Genomic DNA, 15,713 nt, shown 5'->3' with positions numbered 1-15,713 from the left:
TTGTTTAGCAAAAAGTTCATAATAAGTTATAAAAAAATACAACTTAAAGTCTGAAAATAAATTGATTGTTTTCAACAAAAAATTTTAAAAAAAACCCTCTTATTCTATTTCTTATTCTTGATTAGAGTATTTCCATTATGATTTCTACTGCCAATAACAAGAACGAATGCTATGAGAAATTAAGCATAAAACAGAAACAGTAGAAATCAAATTGAAGAATCCCATTAAGCAGTACTTAGAGCTGAAGAGGATTAGAAACCTAGAACTCTTGATTTCCCAGCAAGGTGAGAAGAAATGCCTTGTAATCTCCAGTGGTCTCACTGGATACTGCATCTTCAAGAGACCTGCTGTTTCTCTCCAAATACAGCTCCTTCATCTCCTTCAAGTCCTTTTCTGCACGTGTGATGATCACGCGGCTGAGAGTGTCTTCATCTGTTCCCATGTTATTGATCACATTGCACAGTAGCTGCTCAATGCGGTTAACTTGAATTAGAATTAATTATTTGATAGTAATTCTATCAAACGCTTTTAATATTTCTAACACTTAAATATTATTATCAAGAAATACTTCTTAAAATCATATATTGTCAAACAACCGGCCTCTTAGTTTCGGGTTTCTGATTTTTTTTTCTCTAGAGTGATGATATCTCATACCTTTTGTAAGTACTTTTTCGGGTTCCTGATGCATCGAATGGCAGCACGCAATGCTGCTGAGAATTCCTCAGTTGGGTCACCACGTAAACTCTATAAATGATTAATCAACCACATATCAATGCAGATGACAATAGAATGTGATACAATTTCAATTAAATTATTTGTTCTTGACTAAAACTTATTCATAAATCATTGGATGTAATCATCCGCTCCTAGGGGTGTCCATATTGTCTAATTTGGAGGGGACTTCATGGTTTTAAAATGAGCATACAAAATCAAGAGGAGAAGAACTTTTTTTCATAGGATTACGGAAGTCAAACAAACAGACACCCTTCACGGGGCAAAAACAAACCTCTACATCAGGGTTAAGGATCGAACCAAATGCTATTTATAATGTTTTCGTTATGTTTCATAGAATTACGGGATCAAATAGACAAATTGCCTTCACTGGGACCAAACACACATATTCCTTTCATGAGGCCAAACAAACCCAACATCGGGATAGGAATCGACTTTGATGCCATTTAAAATTACTCATTCTCAACTATGTAGATATTGTCTACCTTAAACTTAGAGGACTCTCACAGTTTTAAAGCACATCTACAAAATTAAGAGAGACTCGTATATTTATAGTGATATGAAACATTGTATCTTGATATACCTTGGTGATGGATGTGCCATGAATTTGCTTGTAGTTGTTGAAAGTTGCGATAAGCTGTGCCTTGCTCCTTGTACTCAGTATTCTGATAATCTCCTCACCCTTGAGAGCTCCCCCTTGCATTTCATCCCCAAGAATATTGGCTTCTGAATGTGCCACTCCCTCATCAATCTCCTCACCCTCATATCTATAAACGCTCACTACTGCAATCAGAAGCTGCACCAAATCCATGATACCCAATGTTGATTTCAGGCTGATAATTAGTACAATAAAAGAGTAGCGGCTAAAACTACATATGCCAGTGTGCTACTTTTCCAGAATTACAATCAGGGTTTGAACTTTGAAGCATACCCGTCGCATGTCACCTGTGGTATGTGAGGCCACATCTTCTTCAAGGGAACGCTTGTAGAGAAACTGGTAAGCACGCTTCACTGCCAAGAGCTCTTCCGGAGATTTCATGTATGCAGTTTCAAGAATTACCCGATAATCAGGTCTTGCCTTCTTCAATGCTTCATTAGCCAAGACAGCATCACGTTCGACAGGGTCCAAAATCCAGTGGCATATAGCCCTCTATCAGATTGATTATAGAATTAGCAACAGATACATATCGAAGTCATATTGTATAAGGTTAAGTAATGTTGAATACAGACCTCAAGGTCGCCAGAAAGCTCAGATTTAAGTTGTTTGGTGAGATCCTCTAGATAAATCTCTTGATAAGCCAGCCTGATTTGCTTCCTTTGAGCTGCATTTCGGTGACCTAGTATCGATATTATGGCCTTCTCATCTGTACCCCATCCTTAAAAAAAATGTCCAAAACAAGAACAACGAACTTTTAATGTAATTAGCAAACGAATATCAGGAGAAAATGTCACTGTAATGACCTCCTCACATAGATATCATTCGTTTTAAACCCAATGAATTCTCATGGCTTTAAGAATATGCGTACACAATAGAGAATAGCTCATACATATACAATGTTAAAAACTTATTTCTTTTATCTAAAGTAAGATATCACAATCACTTCTCATACACATCCTACTTGTATCCCAAGACTACATCAAAGTGGATCCGTTTTGATACCATTTATAATGACTCATGCCCTCCATATTATGGGTTATAGCAAATAATATATATATATAGAGGAAACCGGGTCCATACGGGTAATAAGAAAGAAAGTGAAAGAAAATAATTGTGAGATAGTATAGAAAGTACCTTGACAAGCCCTGTTGATAGCGAGCGCATCTTCACCGGGAGAAAAGTCCTCAGGAGCAACCAGTGTAGCCATTGTTTTGATCCACCACATTTTGCAATTTTCTTTGATTTTATACTGGCCAAGACGTTGATAATTAATGGAAAAGCTATTTCAAAATTAATGAACCCATTGGAACGTAAGGAGTTACAAACTTACAATAGAGCATCGGCACTTGGCCACAGGCTGTTACATTTGATGCCAATACGTGGAATAAACACTCGCAATTCTAAATTTCTTTTCTTTTCTTCTTTGGGCTCGAGGACAAATATTGGGCTATCTGGATCCTTGGTTTCAGCCCAATTGGCTTTATCTTAGGCTTTATGTAATGGTCCTCTTCTGACGTGTAACACACCATCTGTCACATCGATATCGAACATAATGCATTACAAATACGTGTCCGTTACAGAGCTGGTGGCACGTGCGCAATCACGGGGATCTAACAAAAGTCGATGGCGTTGGGCTGTCGCCGTCTCTTCACCCGTACAGGTAGGCCACCCCTCATCTTAAGGACAATGGATGGTGTGTAAGGCGGGTCTGCCATCTTCCCTGCACACCCACCTCCATCAACGGCCACTATCTCAAACTCACGCATCACGCTTGCAGCAATCGACTTCATCTGCACATACGCCATCTCCTTCCCCAAGCACAACCTGGGCCCGCAGTGAAACACCGGAAACCGAAACTGATCCGACGGTCGAAATCGTCCATCGTCATCCAACCACCTCTCCGGTCTATACTCCCTACAGTCAGGACCCCACACTTGATGCATCCTCCCCATCGCATAAGCTGAGTAATCAGCAAACCACCCTTTACGCACGTGAGTCCCATCTGGGAGAATGTCATCATCTACCGCTAATCTCGAATCAATTGGCACGGGCGGAAACAGACGCAGCGACTCTGATATGGCCGCATGCAGATAATTCAACCCCTTCAGATCGTCATAGCTGAATATCACCGGCGACGTCGCCGGTGCCGGAGATGCCTCTGATAGTTCCGCCAAGATCAAGCCCTCGCATCGAGGGTTTCCGGCCATCAGCCAGAAGAACCACGTCAACGCTGTTGACGTGGAGTCCTTGCCGGCGAGTATGAAGCTTATAACAATGTCCCTCAAGAACTTCCTCTTGTGTTCTTGATCGTCAAACCCTAAGCCGAAATTTGAGCTCGAGGACATGAATCGAGATAGCAAATCCAGGTTTCCACAATCTCCTGAGCCGATCTGATCTTCTTTGGACTTGAGGATCATATTAGCGTATTCGTTGATTATGCCAACCGCTTCCTTCAATCGTTTCTCAGAACCTATATTGAAGAATCTCTTGATCTTCCATATCACATGGATGGGTAACAAGGATCGTGATGCACTGATCTCCACGGCATCATCGAACGCCTGAACAAAAGATAAATTCAACGAATTTTCACCTACTGCTTCAGAGCTCAAACATGCAGGATCGGCACCAAATGCAAGATTACAAATGTTGTCGAACATAGCCTTCCGCAGAACGTCTTGGAGATCGATGACTTGGTTGTTTTCACATGCAGAAGAGAGGAAGGGAATAAGGCGAGTGGAGAGTTCGGACTGGACTGTGTCTGAGATGAAGTGTTTGAGAGACTTGGTGTTGAATTCGTGGCTGGAGATCTTGCGTTGGACAGTCCAGAGGTGACCATCGACGTTAAAGATTCCATCTCCAAGGAGTTCATGAAAGAAGTCATGGAAGCGGGAGCCTTTGATGTAGTTGGGGAAGTTGGAGACGAGGAGGTGGTTGACGTTGAGTGGGTTGGCAGTGCAGACGCCATGGGAGGCGTTGAGGAAGGTGTTGACTTGGAGAGTGAGGGAAGGGGTTCTAGAAAGCATGTCAGCAACCCAGTCGTGGAAGCGGTGGCGGTTGCGGAGTAAAGCGATAAGGTTTCCGATGATGGGGTATGAGTGTGGACATGAATTTTTGGTGGGAGGAGAACGGAGAGAACGGAAGAAGATGAAGGAGAGGCATAAACAGAAGAAGAGAGCAGCGGCGTTGAGATCCATCATTAGCAGCTTTTGAGGTCCACTGTGGAAAAATGATGGGAGGGTGTTGAGGAGTATATCCTTGGTTTATCTTTAACTTGTGGCTCAAATCAGTAGAAGGAAGACGACAACTTCAACCATTTTGACCAGTCAATCAGTCGTTCTCAAAAAAATCTTCCATTACTCGGCCATGGGAAAATAAAGCAAAAAGAAGAAGAAATCTCACAAGTATTCACCAATCCTAGATGTTATGTCACTCTTACTAATTCCTTTTTTTTTCTCTTGTTCTTTGACTCTTTGTTGTTTTCCACGGAATATTTAATTCTGCCTTGAAAAAAATTCATGATTTATTTGAAAGAAAAAAATATTCTAACAATTTATATGATTAGAGAAATCTTAAATTATGAACCCTCGATGAAAACACTAAAAGTAAAAGTGTCAAATAGTTGCAATAAATCCGCATCACCTCATTTTAACTCCTTCCTTTTTTTTCTTTTTTTTATAGCAAAAGACACTATTAGGATCCGGATGAAAGAAAATTTTGGCAAAGAATCTTAATTACAAATAATTTTCTAAAAACTACTTCCTATATCATGGTGTCAAAATGGAGATTTGATTCTCTTTTTCCTAAAAAGAACAAAAGAAAAAAAAAGAATTATTGGAGATCCTATAATGCTTACTTTCAAACTCTTTGTTTAGGTATCCTTTGTTTCTCTATTCATCAATATTTTTAAAATCGCATCGGTCATTTGAACCGAAAAACTCACGGTCAAATCGATGACATCATAAATATATAATTTATAAATTATTAAAATTTAAAATAATTATAAAAATAAAAATAATAATTTATATATTATTTAAAAATTAAAATTTTATTTAAAAACTAGAAAATTAGTTTCAAATTTAAAATTTAAATTAAAAACATAAATTTTAAAATCAGAAATTTATTTAAAATTGTAATATTTTTATTAATTTAAATTAAAATCATAAGTTTTAAATATGAAGTAAATAAATAATAAATAAATAAAATAATAGTGAGATGAGGTATAAATTAAACAAAAAAAAACAAATTCTGGAAAAAGGGAGGAGAGGGTTGGACAAAAAGGGCACAATTTTTCACTTTTTTGGTTTTTGCAGTGTGGGGGTTCCAATCGCTGGAAGGAGGGTGGATTTTGCAGTGTGGGGGGTTCCAGTCGCTGGGAGGAGGGGGGGTTTTGCAGTGTGGGGGGTTCCAGTCGTTGGGAGGGGTTCCTGGGGGTCGCGTGGGGGTAGGGTTTCTAGCGCGGGAGTGTTTCGGCGGGCAAAAAATTGAAGCTTTTCCGGCAGGGGGTTCCGACGGGGTCATGGGAGGGCGGGGTTTCCAACATGAGGGTGGGTTCTGGCGAGCAAAAACGGGAAGCTTTTCCAGTGCGTGGGTTCCAGCGGGGTCGTGGGAGGGCGGGGTTTCCAACACGAGGGTGGGTTCTGACAAGTAAAAATGGGAAGCTTTTCCTGTGCGTGGGTTCCAGCGGGGGAGGGGGGTTGTGTTTTCCAGCGCAGGAGGGTGGGGGAGGTTTCCAGCGGGGTTGCGGGGGTCTTGCCGGCGAGAGATGTCGACAGTGGAGGAAAAAAAAAATTGAATCGGACGGTTCGTTCGCCGGTCGCACCACCTGTTTAACCGGTCCAATTCCGGTCTAACCTCTTTCCAGTCCAATTGACCGGACCGGAACCGTGACCGGTCGACGATCGGACCGATCAGTGGGTTCGATTTTTAAAACCATGGAATAAATACGAAAGAAATTTTCTTTACTTGATTTTTAAATTTTCTTCGAATTTTTTCTATTTTGCTCCTTTAACTATGAAAAAGGAAAAAGGGCTCGATAAATTTGAAAGAGAAATAAAATATCAATTCATGGAAACACAAAAAAAATAAAAATAAAATTCAAACACTTGAATTACTATTACAACAAATTAGTAATTCATTGCTCGAGTCTACTCAACCATCAATGGAAACCTAAAAAGAAAAAGGGTTTGAACACTCATGATTTGTATGAAAATTTGAAATTGGATTAGGAAATTAAAAACATAATTTTTATCAATTGGACCAACACTTCCAATTGAATAGAAAAGTTGATTTCTAACCGTAGGTAAATATTCAATTCTAAGTTTGTTTGTAAAGGGGAGATTAAAACAAACTAAACAAATTAGCTAGTAAACGATGTTTTCAATTTACTAGAGGCATCGGAATATTATTTTAGCTTGATCGAAATAAAATGTTTTTCCTCTAGATTCTCTCACACATACAAAATAAGCCTATCCTTTTTTTTCTACTCACATTCCAACAAAAAAATAAAAATATCGAAATTGACCACGCTATCCAAGACCAAAATATTCGAAGGACTCTTCTGACCAAACATATGTAAATATCAATAGAGTTGTTTCTTTTCTTTTATTCAAATCCAAAAAAAAGAAAAAAATCTTTGTACTTTATATATAGACATAGGTCATCGATTCTGCATTTAATTTTTTTTTTTTAACAAAAAAGGGAAAGAAATACCTATTTTTCCAATAAATGGTTCAAATCATTTTATCGAATGTTCTATGCCAAAAAAAAATTCAATTATTCAATTTGAAACTACCTCCACATTAATCTGGCGTAGAAAGAATACCAGACTTCAAATGGTTTATAACTTTAACCATGTTAATGTACCCTATCATTTAATGGTAGAAAGAATACCAGACTTCAAATGGTTTATAACTTTAACCATGTTAATATACCTTATCATTTAATGATAGAGCATTGTTTTAAAAACCGGATCTGATCAGTCGGTCTATGACCTTTCCGGTTCGGTCCACCCTTTTGGATCGGTGACCTATTGAACCGGCCTCGAACCATTGGAACCGACAGTCGAACCGGTGAACCGGCCGATTTGTAGTGAACCGAATGGTTCACTGCATGTTTTTTTTTTTTTTTTTTTTTTACCCCATGAGTGAAAGATAGTGAGATGGTGTAATGGGACGACTGTTGGCTGGCAATCAGGAGTCATGCTCAGGTTGATGAGATGGCCTGCTACTGTCGGCACTGAGATGGCTTACTGCTGCCAGTGGTGAGATGGCCTGCTGCAGCCGGCAATGAGATGGCTTGCTACTGTCGGCGGTGAAATGGCTGCTGGTGAGGGTAGGCACCGCCGTGCAAGCATGGTGAGAGAGAGAGGGAAAGAAGAAGAAGAAATGGAGAAGAAGAGAAAGAGGGAAAAAGGGGAGCGGCTGGTGATGGGAAGAAGAAATGGAGAAGAAAAGGAAGGGGGAAAAAGGGAGCGGTTGGTGAAGAGAAAAGAGGGTTTTAGGGTTTTGTTTTTTTAAATGAACGGTGGAGATTAAGTATGAATTCTCCCCCTTAATAGCTTGTTCCAAGTTACAACTAAATGTTTACATTTCCGTATTTGTAGTTATATATAATTTTAATAATATATAAATTATATATTTATGACGTCATCGATTCGATCGCGGTTCAACCATCGGTTCGACTCTAAAAATATTGTGATAGAGAATTACAATATATTTACCAATGAATTACAAAATGTTATGGTTTTTACATATGCTTTCTTAATTTATTCAGAAGTAATTTATGGGATCATGTACATTTTTTCCTAGTTATAATGAAAAAAAGTGCAGGTAGTGGAATCTAACCTATTCTTGAAATAAACAACTTGCACATGCTCCCTTTCCAAAAAGGATCAATACTCCCAGCACTACACTTAGATTTATTGGATTTGTTACTAAAATATCAGTATTAAACCCAAAATCCCCCGCAGATGACCAGTGACCCAAAGAAATGAAAGATTCAGTATATTTTTTATAACAAACGCAAGGACTTCATTGGAACATGGAAACTTATTGAAATAACAAAGATAGTTCTCACAAATCACAATAACAATGCTTAATGCTAAGCACATCAAGAAGCAAGGGAAATCTAACCTTGAATCTTAATAGCCATGCCTGGCTGATGGTTCTTGCATACAAAGTCACTGACGCTGCAGTACAATTAAAGAGAAGAATTCAATGCTCAATTTGATTCTCGACAGATATACCACTTGTCAGATTGTTCGATGGAAACAAAGAGTGTCATAATTGCTGTCAAGAAAAAGGAAAGAAGTAATATAGGACCAGCATAAGAAGCCATAGGTCAATAATCCAAAGTTAATAAATAAAACAATAGTTTCCCATTTTAACACTATGGTAAAGGGCATACCCTCTTCTAGAGTAGGGGGCTCAAGCTCTCAGGACGTCCCTTGTAGAAAGCACCCCAACATAGAAACACAGTGGCATTGCCAGCTTCTGATTATGTCTGCACTTCTATGGAGTCTGAAGTAAGCCCATCCTATACCAGTGGTACATTCAGCACAAGTTGCAGGGCTGTCATGATGTCAATGAGCCTTCCAGGAGCTGGACTTGGTGGCCTAGATCCACTTTGCTGTAAAGGAAAAATAAGGGCTTTAAGCAAGACATGCATATCTCTCATAAGCTGCAACGAAGGAAAACAAGAAGCAATTTCCAAAATCAGTCCATCTCAAATGCAGTTATAAAAGACAGGATTTGCTCACAGCTCATAAAGCAAACTTAACTTCTCTTCCAGAAGTCTAATTCTGTTTATTCCTCACTTCAAAGTACCTCTTCCAAAAATAAAGTTGGCACATGCCATTAGAAACTGTCTCTGGTCAAGGGAACAAGCAGATAATGTCCACAACAATGCCAAGGACATTAATTATTCAATCTTTGAAATTTCATATGTACATATCGCAGAAATTGTGACTATGGTCAAGCTCCATGATATAGAAGCATAGCCCATGAACCTGTCATAGAATAGACAAATGATTAGAAAATAGTTCCGCCTGATATAAAAACTAATATGATCTCAAGAATATGCCTAGATAACAGTGATAGACTTCATTTCAAGGGGAATATGAATAACTCCACATAATTTCAATGTTACCTCTTTTCAGCACTTGTTAAGAGACTTAGAAATCCATCTAAGAAAATAGAAAATATTACATACAAGCATCCATTAAAAAAAGAAAGAAGGGGGGGGATTCCAGAATTTACATTTAAAAAATTAAAGGGAAAAATGCTAGTTGTGAAATACTAATAGACCATTTTAACTGCCATTTAATGCATGAATACTTTAAAGGGATAATTTGGTACATTGTTTGATGATGACTTCGCACTGGATGATCACAATTCAAGGCCAGCAAATGTGTTTCACCTTCTTCACAGAAAATTAAAAATTAACCCAAATAAAATGAGGCATTGGATTTGAAGTCAAACAACCTAAGCACAAGACACCTATGAATGTGAGTTTCACAGATTTTCATAATAAGGAAGCTCATTTCAGAATTCAACAATTCAGAATAAAGTTTATAAGAAATTATTAATTCAGTTTTTAATGAAGTTTATAAGAAATTACTAGTTCAGTTTTTCTTTTCCAGTTCATAGTCCAGAAGATCTGCAATTGTTTATATTTTGATATTGAAGACATAATTTATCTAATGTAGTGGAAAAAGACCCAGCTCAACCTTATTCAATAGCCCAAGTAATTAGGGTCTGCCATAGATTTTTTTTCTTGATAGGCAAATAAGAGCTTGCCATAGATATGGTCTACCATATCTATGGCATTTCTTCTGTTAAACCACAGATATTATGGTCATTCAAAACCATAATTTGAAACCAAGTAAGGTATAATTAATCTATTATCCGTCCTCTAGCCTTTCTCAGGTTCCAAAAATAGTGACCAAGAATAATAGCCTATAGTTAGTCAATGCCTAACCACTGTCCTTCCATTTTTCAATAGTAAACAAATATTTCACTCAAAAATAGAGATGACATAGTGAAGGATAAGCTAGTCTTAAAGCCAAACAGGAAGACTAATACAAACCAGAGAACAAAAAAAAAAAACTCCAAATGCCTAATAATTCTACACAAGCCCCGTTTCTAGCTTTATGAAACTATATACATCCAATTATGGACTATTAAAATTTAAAAACTCAGAGACACCAGGAAGATGATAAGCCCTGATTTAACTAGAGTACAAGACAATGTAGATTAACTGATATTTTCATTCTTCAGAGGTCACTGTAATTGATCTTGATTTGCAAGATTTAGGAAAAACAGAAAAATGCCTTTAAGTTTCCTGCACCACTTCCCTTAATCTTATGCCTTACTATGAGACTATCATTCACTTGAAATTGCATAAATTGCTAACATTAAGTCAATCGACCTATATGTTGAGTTTGAGACAAGCAAGTTGTATTTCCACTAAATATTACTTGTGCAATCGCACCCCTTAATTCCTTTCGTATTTAATGGAACCAGAAAAGAATGACCAACAAAAATGTGGGTCCTCCTCATGCGCTCTCACAGCATCATGCTGCAATTTCCTCTCACTGAATTGTGTTATATGAGATGTAAACAAACAACAGTATATTTCAAAAGTAACTCACAAGATTTCAATATAGACCAAACTCAAGCCAACAAAGTCTAATCCTAAGTCCCAAATTCTTATGGCTAGTTAAATAGTTATTTTTTTTGACTTATTGCTACCTAAGTGTTTCTAATTAAAATACTTTTGCTCCAATAGGGGCTATAATTTTTATGGGCTACCATGTCTTTTCTCACATCCTCAGCCCACACCCTTTCTAGTCATGTTGTCCTCAATAGCACCTTCAGTAGCACACCCTCAGCCCTCTGGATCTCTAAGACGGAATTGATCCCATAACTTGAACCAAATCTCCCCGTAAGTGCATTTATTTCTCATTGCACATAACAAAGTAATCCCAACCAAATTTCTGTTTATTCTTCATTCTTTTTTCATAAAGGTTTTTATGGATTATCAACCTAACAAAACCCACCTTTCTCTGGGCTAGAGATTTGAAAGCTAAAACTAACATGCACAAATGGAGTTATGAAATACACATTGAAGAAAAAGAAAGTTATATGGATACCAAAAGAAAAAAGAGAAAAAAAAAAAAAAAAAAGGAAACTATATCATATACTGCAAGAGTTCACTCCTTAACAAAGTCAAACAAAGCAAAGCCGAATTAAGTATTTCCAAGGTGAATACATGCATATAAATGTTTACCAAGGTTACAAGAACCGTACAGAAAAAACAGAATTTTTTAAAATAAAATTGAGGAATGACAAAGATTGTACCAATCAATGACTCATTCATGCACATGCATATATAAGAGTTTCAGCATGCCTATTTGTCCAATGGCGATGGACCAAGGTAAAGGGATTATGTCCACTATTGACCTTTTTTTTTCATCAGTATTTGAAAATAAAATTTGAATTGTGATACTTCAATACAAACTTAATAACACTTGGGAGAGCAATGATTGCTGTCCCCAGATAAGATTTATCCACAGGGCTTGCAGGCAAAAAACCTGATATTAATATTCTCTTTACCTCAGATCAGAAAAGGACATATCTGTTTAGTAAAAGGGCATTTAGTAATCCAGACCTAAATTTTCAAAATCTCCTTGAAACCACATTTTATAAATTATAATTTTTTTGAAAGCTTAATCTTTCTTTTCTTTTCTTTTTTATCAGAAAGTTTTGAAAGCTTAATCTCACTGCAGGCAATCACAATTAATGTGCAATTCTAAAGAAACTAGAGGAACATTTCTCATGAAAGCCATATAATTTACTTTATCACAGACAATAGATTACCTTTTGCTGGAAGAGATATATCTGTTTCTCGTTACAACTGAAGAATCGATTTCATGTCTGGAATATTTACAGACAACTTGTTCAGAATATCATTGCCTTTCATCCCCTGTGTATTAAAATAATTTAACAACCATGAAATGGCAGAATGGTTGATCCTAATCCCAGTCGAAGAGAAAAGTGTAAAATCCCCTTTCTTGCTATCAAGTTTCTCCAAGAAATTGGCTAAACTGTCAAACAACATTGAGGCATTAGACACAGCCCAAGTTGCCAGAACGGCAGCAGAGAAGTCCTGGAACACATTATTAGGTAATAACATAATTGCTCCAACAAGCTCCGATGTGGGCATGCAACAACTGCACAGCATTAGAAGGCCTTCAACTGCAATGGAAGCTGAATTTGGATCTAAAACACCCGAGCAGAAAATTTCCAAAATCAACTTCTCTACTTGAACCTTAGAAACTGCAAGCTCTGATCTAATTAAGCCCCAGACCTTGTGTTGTTCCTCAAAGCCCCAATTAAGGGAGTTCTTGATTAAGTAGAAAATAGTCTCAGTGTTCTCCCCAAATATGGAGAACTTTTTCAAGGCTATCTCAAACTGCATAAAAACAATATTAGCATGATCCAACAGGGCCACAAGTAACTTAATGATGTCTTCCTCACCAGTGGATAAATCAGAAAGGTGACAAAAGATGCTGCAGAATGAAAACCTCAACATCTTCTTTTCCCATTTAGAACAAGACACTAAATCAGAAAACAAGAGCCTAGCTAGAGTCATATCAGCTTCTTTATGTAAACCATTTCTTGAATACATAAGGAAACATCTGTAGGCAGAAAAAGCACCATCAACCAATTTAGCAACTAATTGATGGTCCATCTTAGAAGCAGAAAGGTCAGCTTCAGGAGGATCTTTTCTTCCACCATTGAGAAATGAAAAATACACATCCATGTGAAAGACTAACAATGGCATTTCTAAATCATTTACCTTGACAGAATTGTCAGGGACCATCACATTCCCCAAATAACCTCCCGCATGCGCCTCGTAAGCTAGTCTCAATGCATAAGATAACAAGCATCTTCCAACTGGAAATCCCTGTTTAGACCAGGATAAAAGCATTTCCTGCAACCTCTCATGCTGAGAAAAGATAAAAGTACGAATAATTAAAGCAGTTGCAGAGTGTACTTCATCATCACAATTGGAATTATTTGGGCTGGATTCCAGGGGAGAAAACAGCTTGTACCCATTCAACTCAAGTTCCTTTGCTATTTTAGAAGATAAAGACTGAGGACTAAGAGCAAAGTCACCTGTTACCTTGTGACCATCAAGATTTGCAAATGAGAGCAGTATCTTCTCCAAAATCTGAGTGTCAATTGTGTTTGACTTTCTAACAGTTTCTCCAAGCCTTTGAACCCAATTCTCTATAGCATCATCTAAACTTTCACTAGTTACAACTAATGAACTGCAAGACATAACTGGTTCAACTGAAATCGGAACAGAAGCATCAAAAGCTTTGGTGCCAACTCCATCATTTGTGGCACACTTAGATGCTATTAGCTCTCCCATTACAGCCGTCTCAGTTTCTGAAGTTGTCAAACTTGGAAGAATAGAGGATGGAACAGAAGGACGAGGAAGATGGGCGGGCTGCACTTCTTTAGAAACTCCAGCTTTCAAGAACCTTCCAAGCCACTCTTTAAGTGAGGGAGAAAGTGCATCACAAGAAGTCAAAACATGAATGGATCCAACCACTCCCCTTCTGACAAGCATATTAAAAGCCGATGCTACACCCCTAACTATAATATCCTTTCTCTCAATGTCATAATTGTCCACAAGAAGCAACAAAAACTCAAGCAGAGTGTGGGTCATGTCCACATATTTTGGTACAGAGTTTACCATCAAAAGCATAGCAGGTTCAATATTCATGATATTGTCAATTCTTTCATCAAAGAAAAGCCAATCATAAAACAGGGCCAGCTTCACATTGGCTTCAACATAACTCTTCCTACAAGATTTCAGTAGCCAACCAATAACAGCCCATCTTGGCATGACATCCGACTGAATAATATCGTTAGATGGGTGGTGTCCACAACATATAAACCGAACAATATCACATATAAGAGTCTCTCTCTCTGACCCACAAAGAAACTTCCTCATAAACCATGCCTGGTGCCTCTTCTGGCTTCCCAATTTCACATGGGTAAGTAAAAACCGCAATTGGCTCTCCATTTCTGGAGTGATCCTAAGTAAAAAATACCGACTTGATGTCCTCTCACGATAAAGTTGTGAAACATCTTCAAACCCTTGAATCTTAAACTCACCCGGGTTTAACACCAAGTCCTTCCATACAGCCCGAAACTCAGGCACATGAACCAAGTCCTGTAAAAGGCGAATGAGATCCCTCCCAATCTTCAAACACAAATGGAACTGCTCCCTCAATACTCTAATACAAAACTCAATTTCAATTCGCTTCAATGCCTCCAACTTCGAATCACCCGGAAACCTACAATGATCAGCTAATACCCGAAGATATGTATACAATCCACTTCTCAAAACCAATGGTCCTTCCTCTACCAACCAATTCCATTTGCTCAAAAAAAGACTAACCAACTCAAAACACAACCGTAAATTCCCGTCACTAAAATCCCCACCAACGATTTGCCTCAAAAGTGACACCAACACACCATCGATCCCTTCAGCCGAAACATAAATCATCTCCGAAACTAGCCAAATCAATTGAATTCTCGCTGATTCAACAAGTTTAAAGTACAATTCATTAACAATTGTGGTAAGTAAACTCACAAAAAGGCAATACCCATCAGTTACAATAGCATGTAAATACTTAATTTGGATTTTTGCAAAATGAGGTTCACATAAAACCCCATAAAGAATGGCCCAATTGAGCTGTAAGTACTCTTCCGGGGTCGGGATTGTTAACGGAAATGGGGGTCTGAGTTGGGGTTCAAGCAACTCAAAGGCTTGCCTGAGAGAGAGTTCGATTTGGCTTTGGGCTTCCAGGGAACCGATTTTGAGAAGCTTCGAGGCCATTCGTGGGGTTCACAGAAGAAAAAAAGGTTGAACGAAGGGAGATTGGTGGGGGTTTTCAGTGTGGGTGTTGGTGGGTTTAGGGTTTTGGAGATTGGCCATTTGAGTTGCTGGCGTTGGAGGGGTTTAGGGTTTGGGGGATTGAAAGTTAAGTGGAAGTTATCCAAAAAGAGAAGACGAAGTAAAGATATAAGGAAGGATATCGGTAACCTTAAAATTATTAAAAACTCATTAAAATATAACGAAAACCCCGTAATAATATAATTAGAAGTATAATAGACATTTTAAAATTATTTTATTAAAAATTTTGATATATGTATAATTTGATTTATCATATTTGATAATAATATCGTATGCATCGATAAAAATATGAATTTTATAAATGTACATTTATTATTAAATTATATCT

The 15,713-nt window shown here is 37.8% G+C and overlaps 3 protein-coding genes across 15 annotated transcripts; all 3 read right to left on the bottom strand.

The window, feature by feature from the left end:
* Window positions 1-154: 154 nt before the first annotated feature.
* Window positions 155-2,633, bottom strand: LOC100263694 (annexin D8). Its single transcript, XM_002279633.4, has 6 exons — window positions 2,525-2,633; window positions 1,963-2,108; window positions 1,664-1,882; window positions 1,316-1,528; window positions 655-744; window positions 155-466 (listed from the first exon to the last, which is right to left on the bottom strand). The coding sequence occupies exons 1-6, from the start codon at window positions 2,613-2,615 to the stop codon at window positions 260-262; spliced, it is 966 nt and encodes a 321-aa protein (XP_002279669.1). The 5' UTR covers window positions 2,616-2,633; the 3' UTR covers window positions 155-259.
* A 25-nt stretch (window positions 2,634-2,658) lies between these two features.
* LOC132253959 (cytochrome P450 CYP94D108-like) lies at window positions 2,659-4,587 on the bottom strand. Its single transcript, XM_059737612.1, has one exon. The coding sequence runs from the start codon at window positions 4,585-4,587 to the stop codon at window positions 3,001-3,003; it is 1,587 nt and encodes a 528-aa protein (XP_059593595.1). The 3' UTR covers window positions 2,659-3,000.
* A 3,830-nt stretch (window positions 4,588-8,417) lies between these two features.
* Window positions 8,418-15,505, bottom strand: LOC100267166 (uncharacterized). 13 transcript variants are annotated; one of them, XM_059737611.1, is made up of 6 exons: window positions 13,577-15,498; window positions 13,250-13,399; window positions 12,268-12,862; window positions 9,168-9,395; window positions 8,795-9,067; window positions 8,418-8,676 (listed from the first exon to the last, which is right to left on the bottom strand). In XM_059737611.1, the coding sequence occupies exons 1-3, from the start codon at window positions 15,305-15,307 to the stop codon at window positions 12,299-12,301; spliced, it is 2,445 nt and encodes an 814-aa protein (XP_059593594.1). In that variant the 5' UTR covers window positions 15,308-15,498; the 3' UTR covers window positions 8,418-8,676; window positions 8,795-9,067; window positions 9,168-9,395; window positions 12,268-12,298. The 13 variants fall into 13 exon arrangements, with proteins under 13 accessions (XP_059593594.1, XP_059593592.1, XP_059593590.1 ...); XM_059737609.1 differs by having other exon boundaries at window positions 8,795-9,016; window positions 9,147-9,395; window positions 13,250-15,498; XM_059737607.1 differs by having other exon boundaries at window positions 9,214-9,395; window positions 12,268-13,399.
* Window positions 15,506-15,713: the final 208 nt, after the last annotated feature.

Source organism: Vitis vinifera, chromosome 6, assembly GCF_030704535.1.
Source record: "Vitis vinifera cultivar Pinot Noir 40024 chromosome 6, ASM3070453v1".
Taxonomy (NCBI): Eukaryota; Viridiplantae; Streptophyta; class Magnoliopsida; order Vitales; family Vitaceae; genus Vitis; species Vitis vinifera.
Note: the sequence above shows the minus strand (reverse complement) of the source record. Positions and strands in the feature narration are given on the sequence as shown.

Bases quoted from the DNA above. Each gene is read 5' to 3' on its own strand.
- LOC132253959 (XM_059737612.1), bottom strand. From the start codon at position 4,587: ATGATGGATCTCAACGCCGCTGCTCTCTTCTTCTGTTTATGCCTCTCC.
- LOC100263694 (XM_002279633.4), bottom strand. From the start codon at position 2,615: ATGTGGTGGATCAAAACAATGGCTACACTGGTTGCTCCTGAGGACTTT. The intron at 2,109-2,524 runs GTACTTTCTATA...ATTTTTTTTAAG, and splicing joins TATCAACAGGGCTTGTCAAG to GATGGGGTACAGATGAGAAG. The intron at 1,883-1,962 runs GTCTGTATTCAA...TCAATCTGATAG, and splicing joins AGCTTTCTGGCGACCTTGAG to AGGGCTATATGCCACTGGAT.
- LOC100267166 (XM_019220733.2), bottom strand. From the start codon at position 15,307: ATGGCCTCGAAGCTTCTCAAAATCGGTTCCCTGGAAGCCCAAAGCCAA.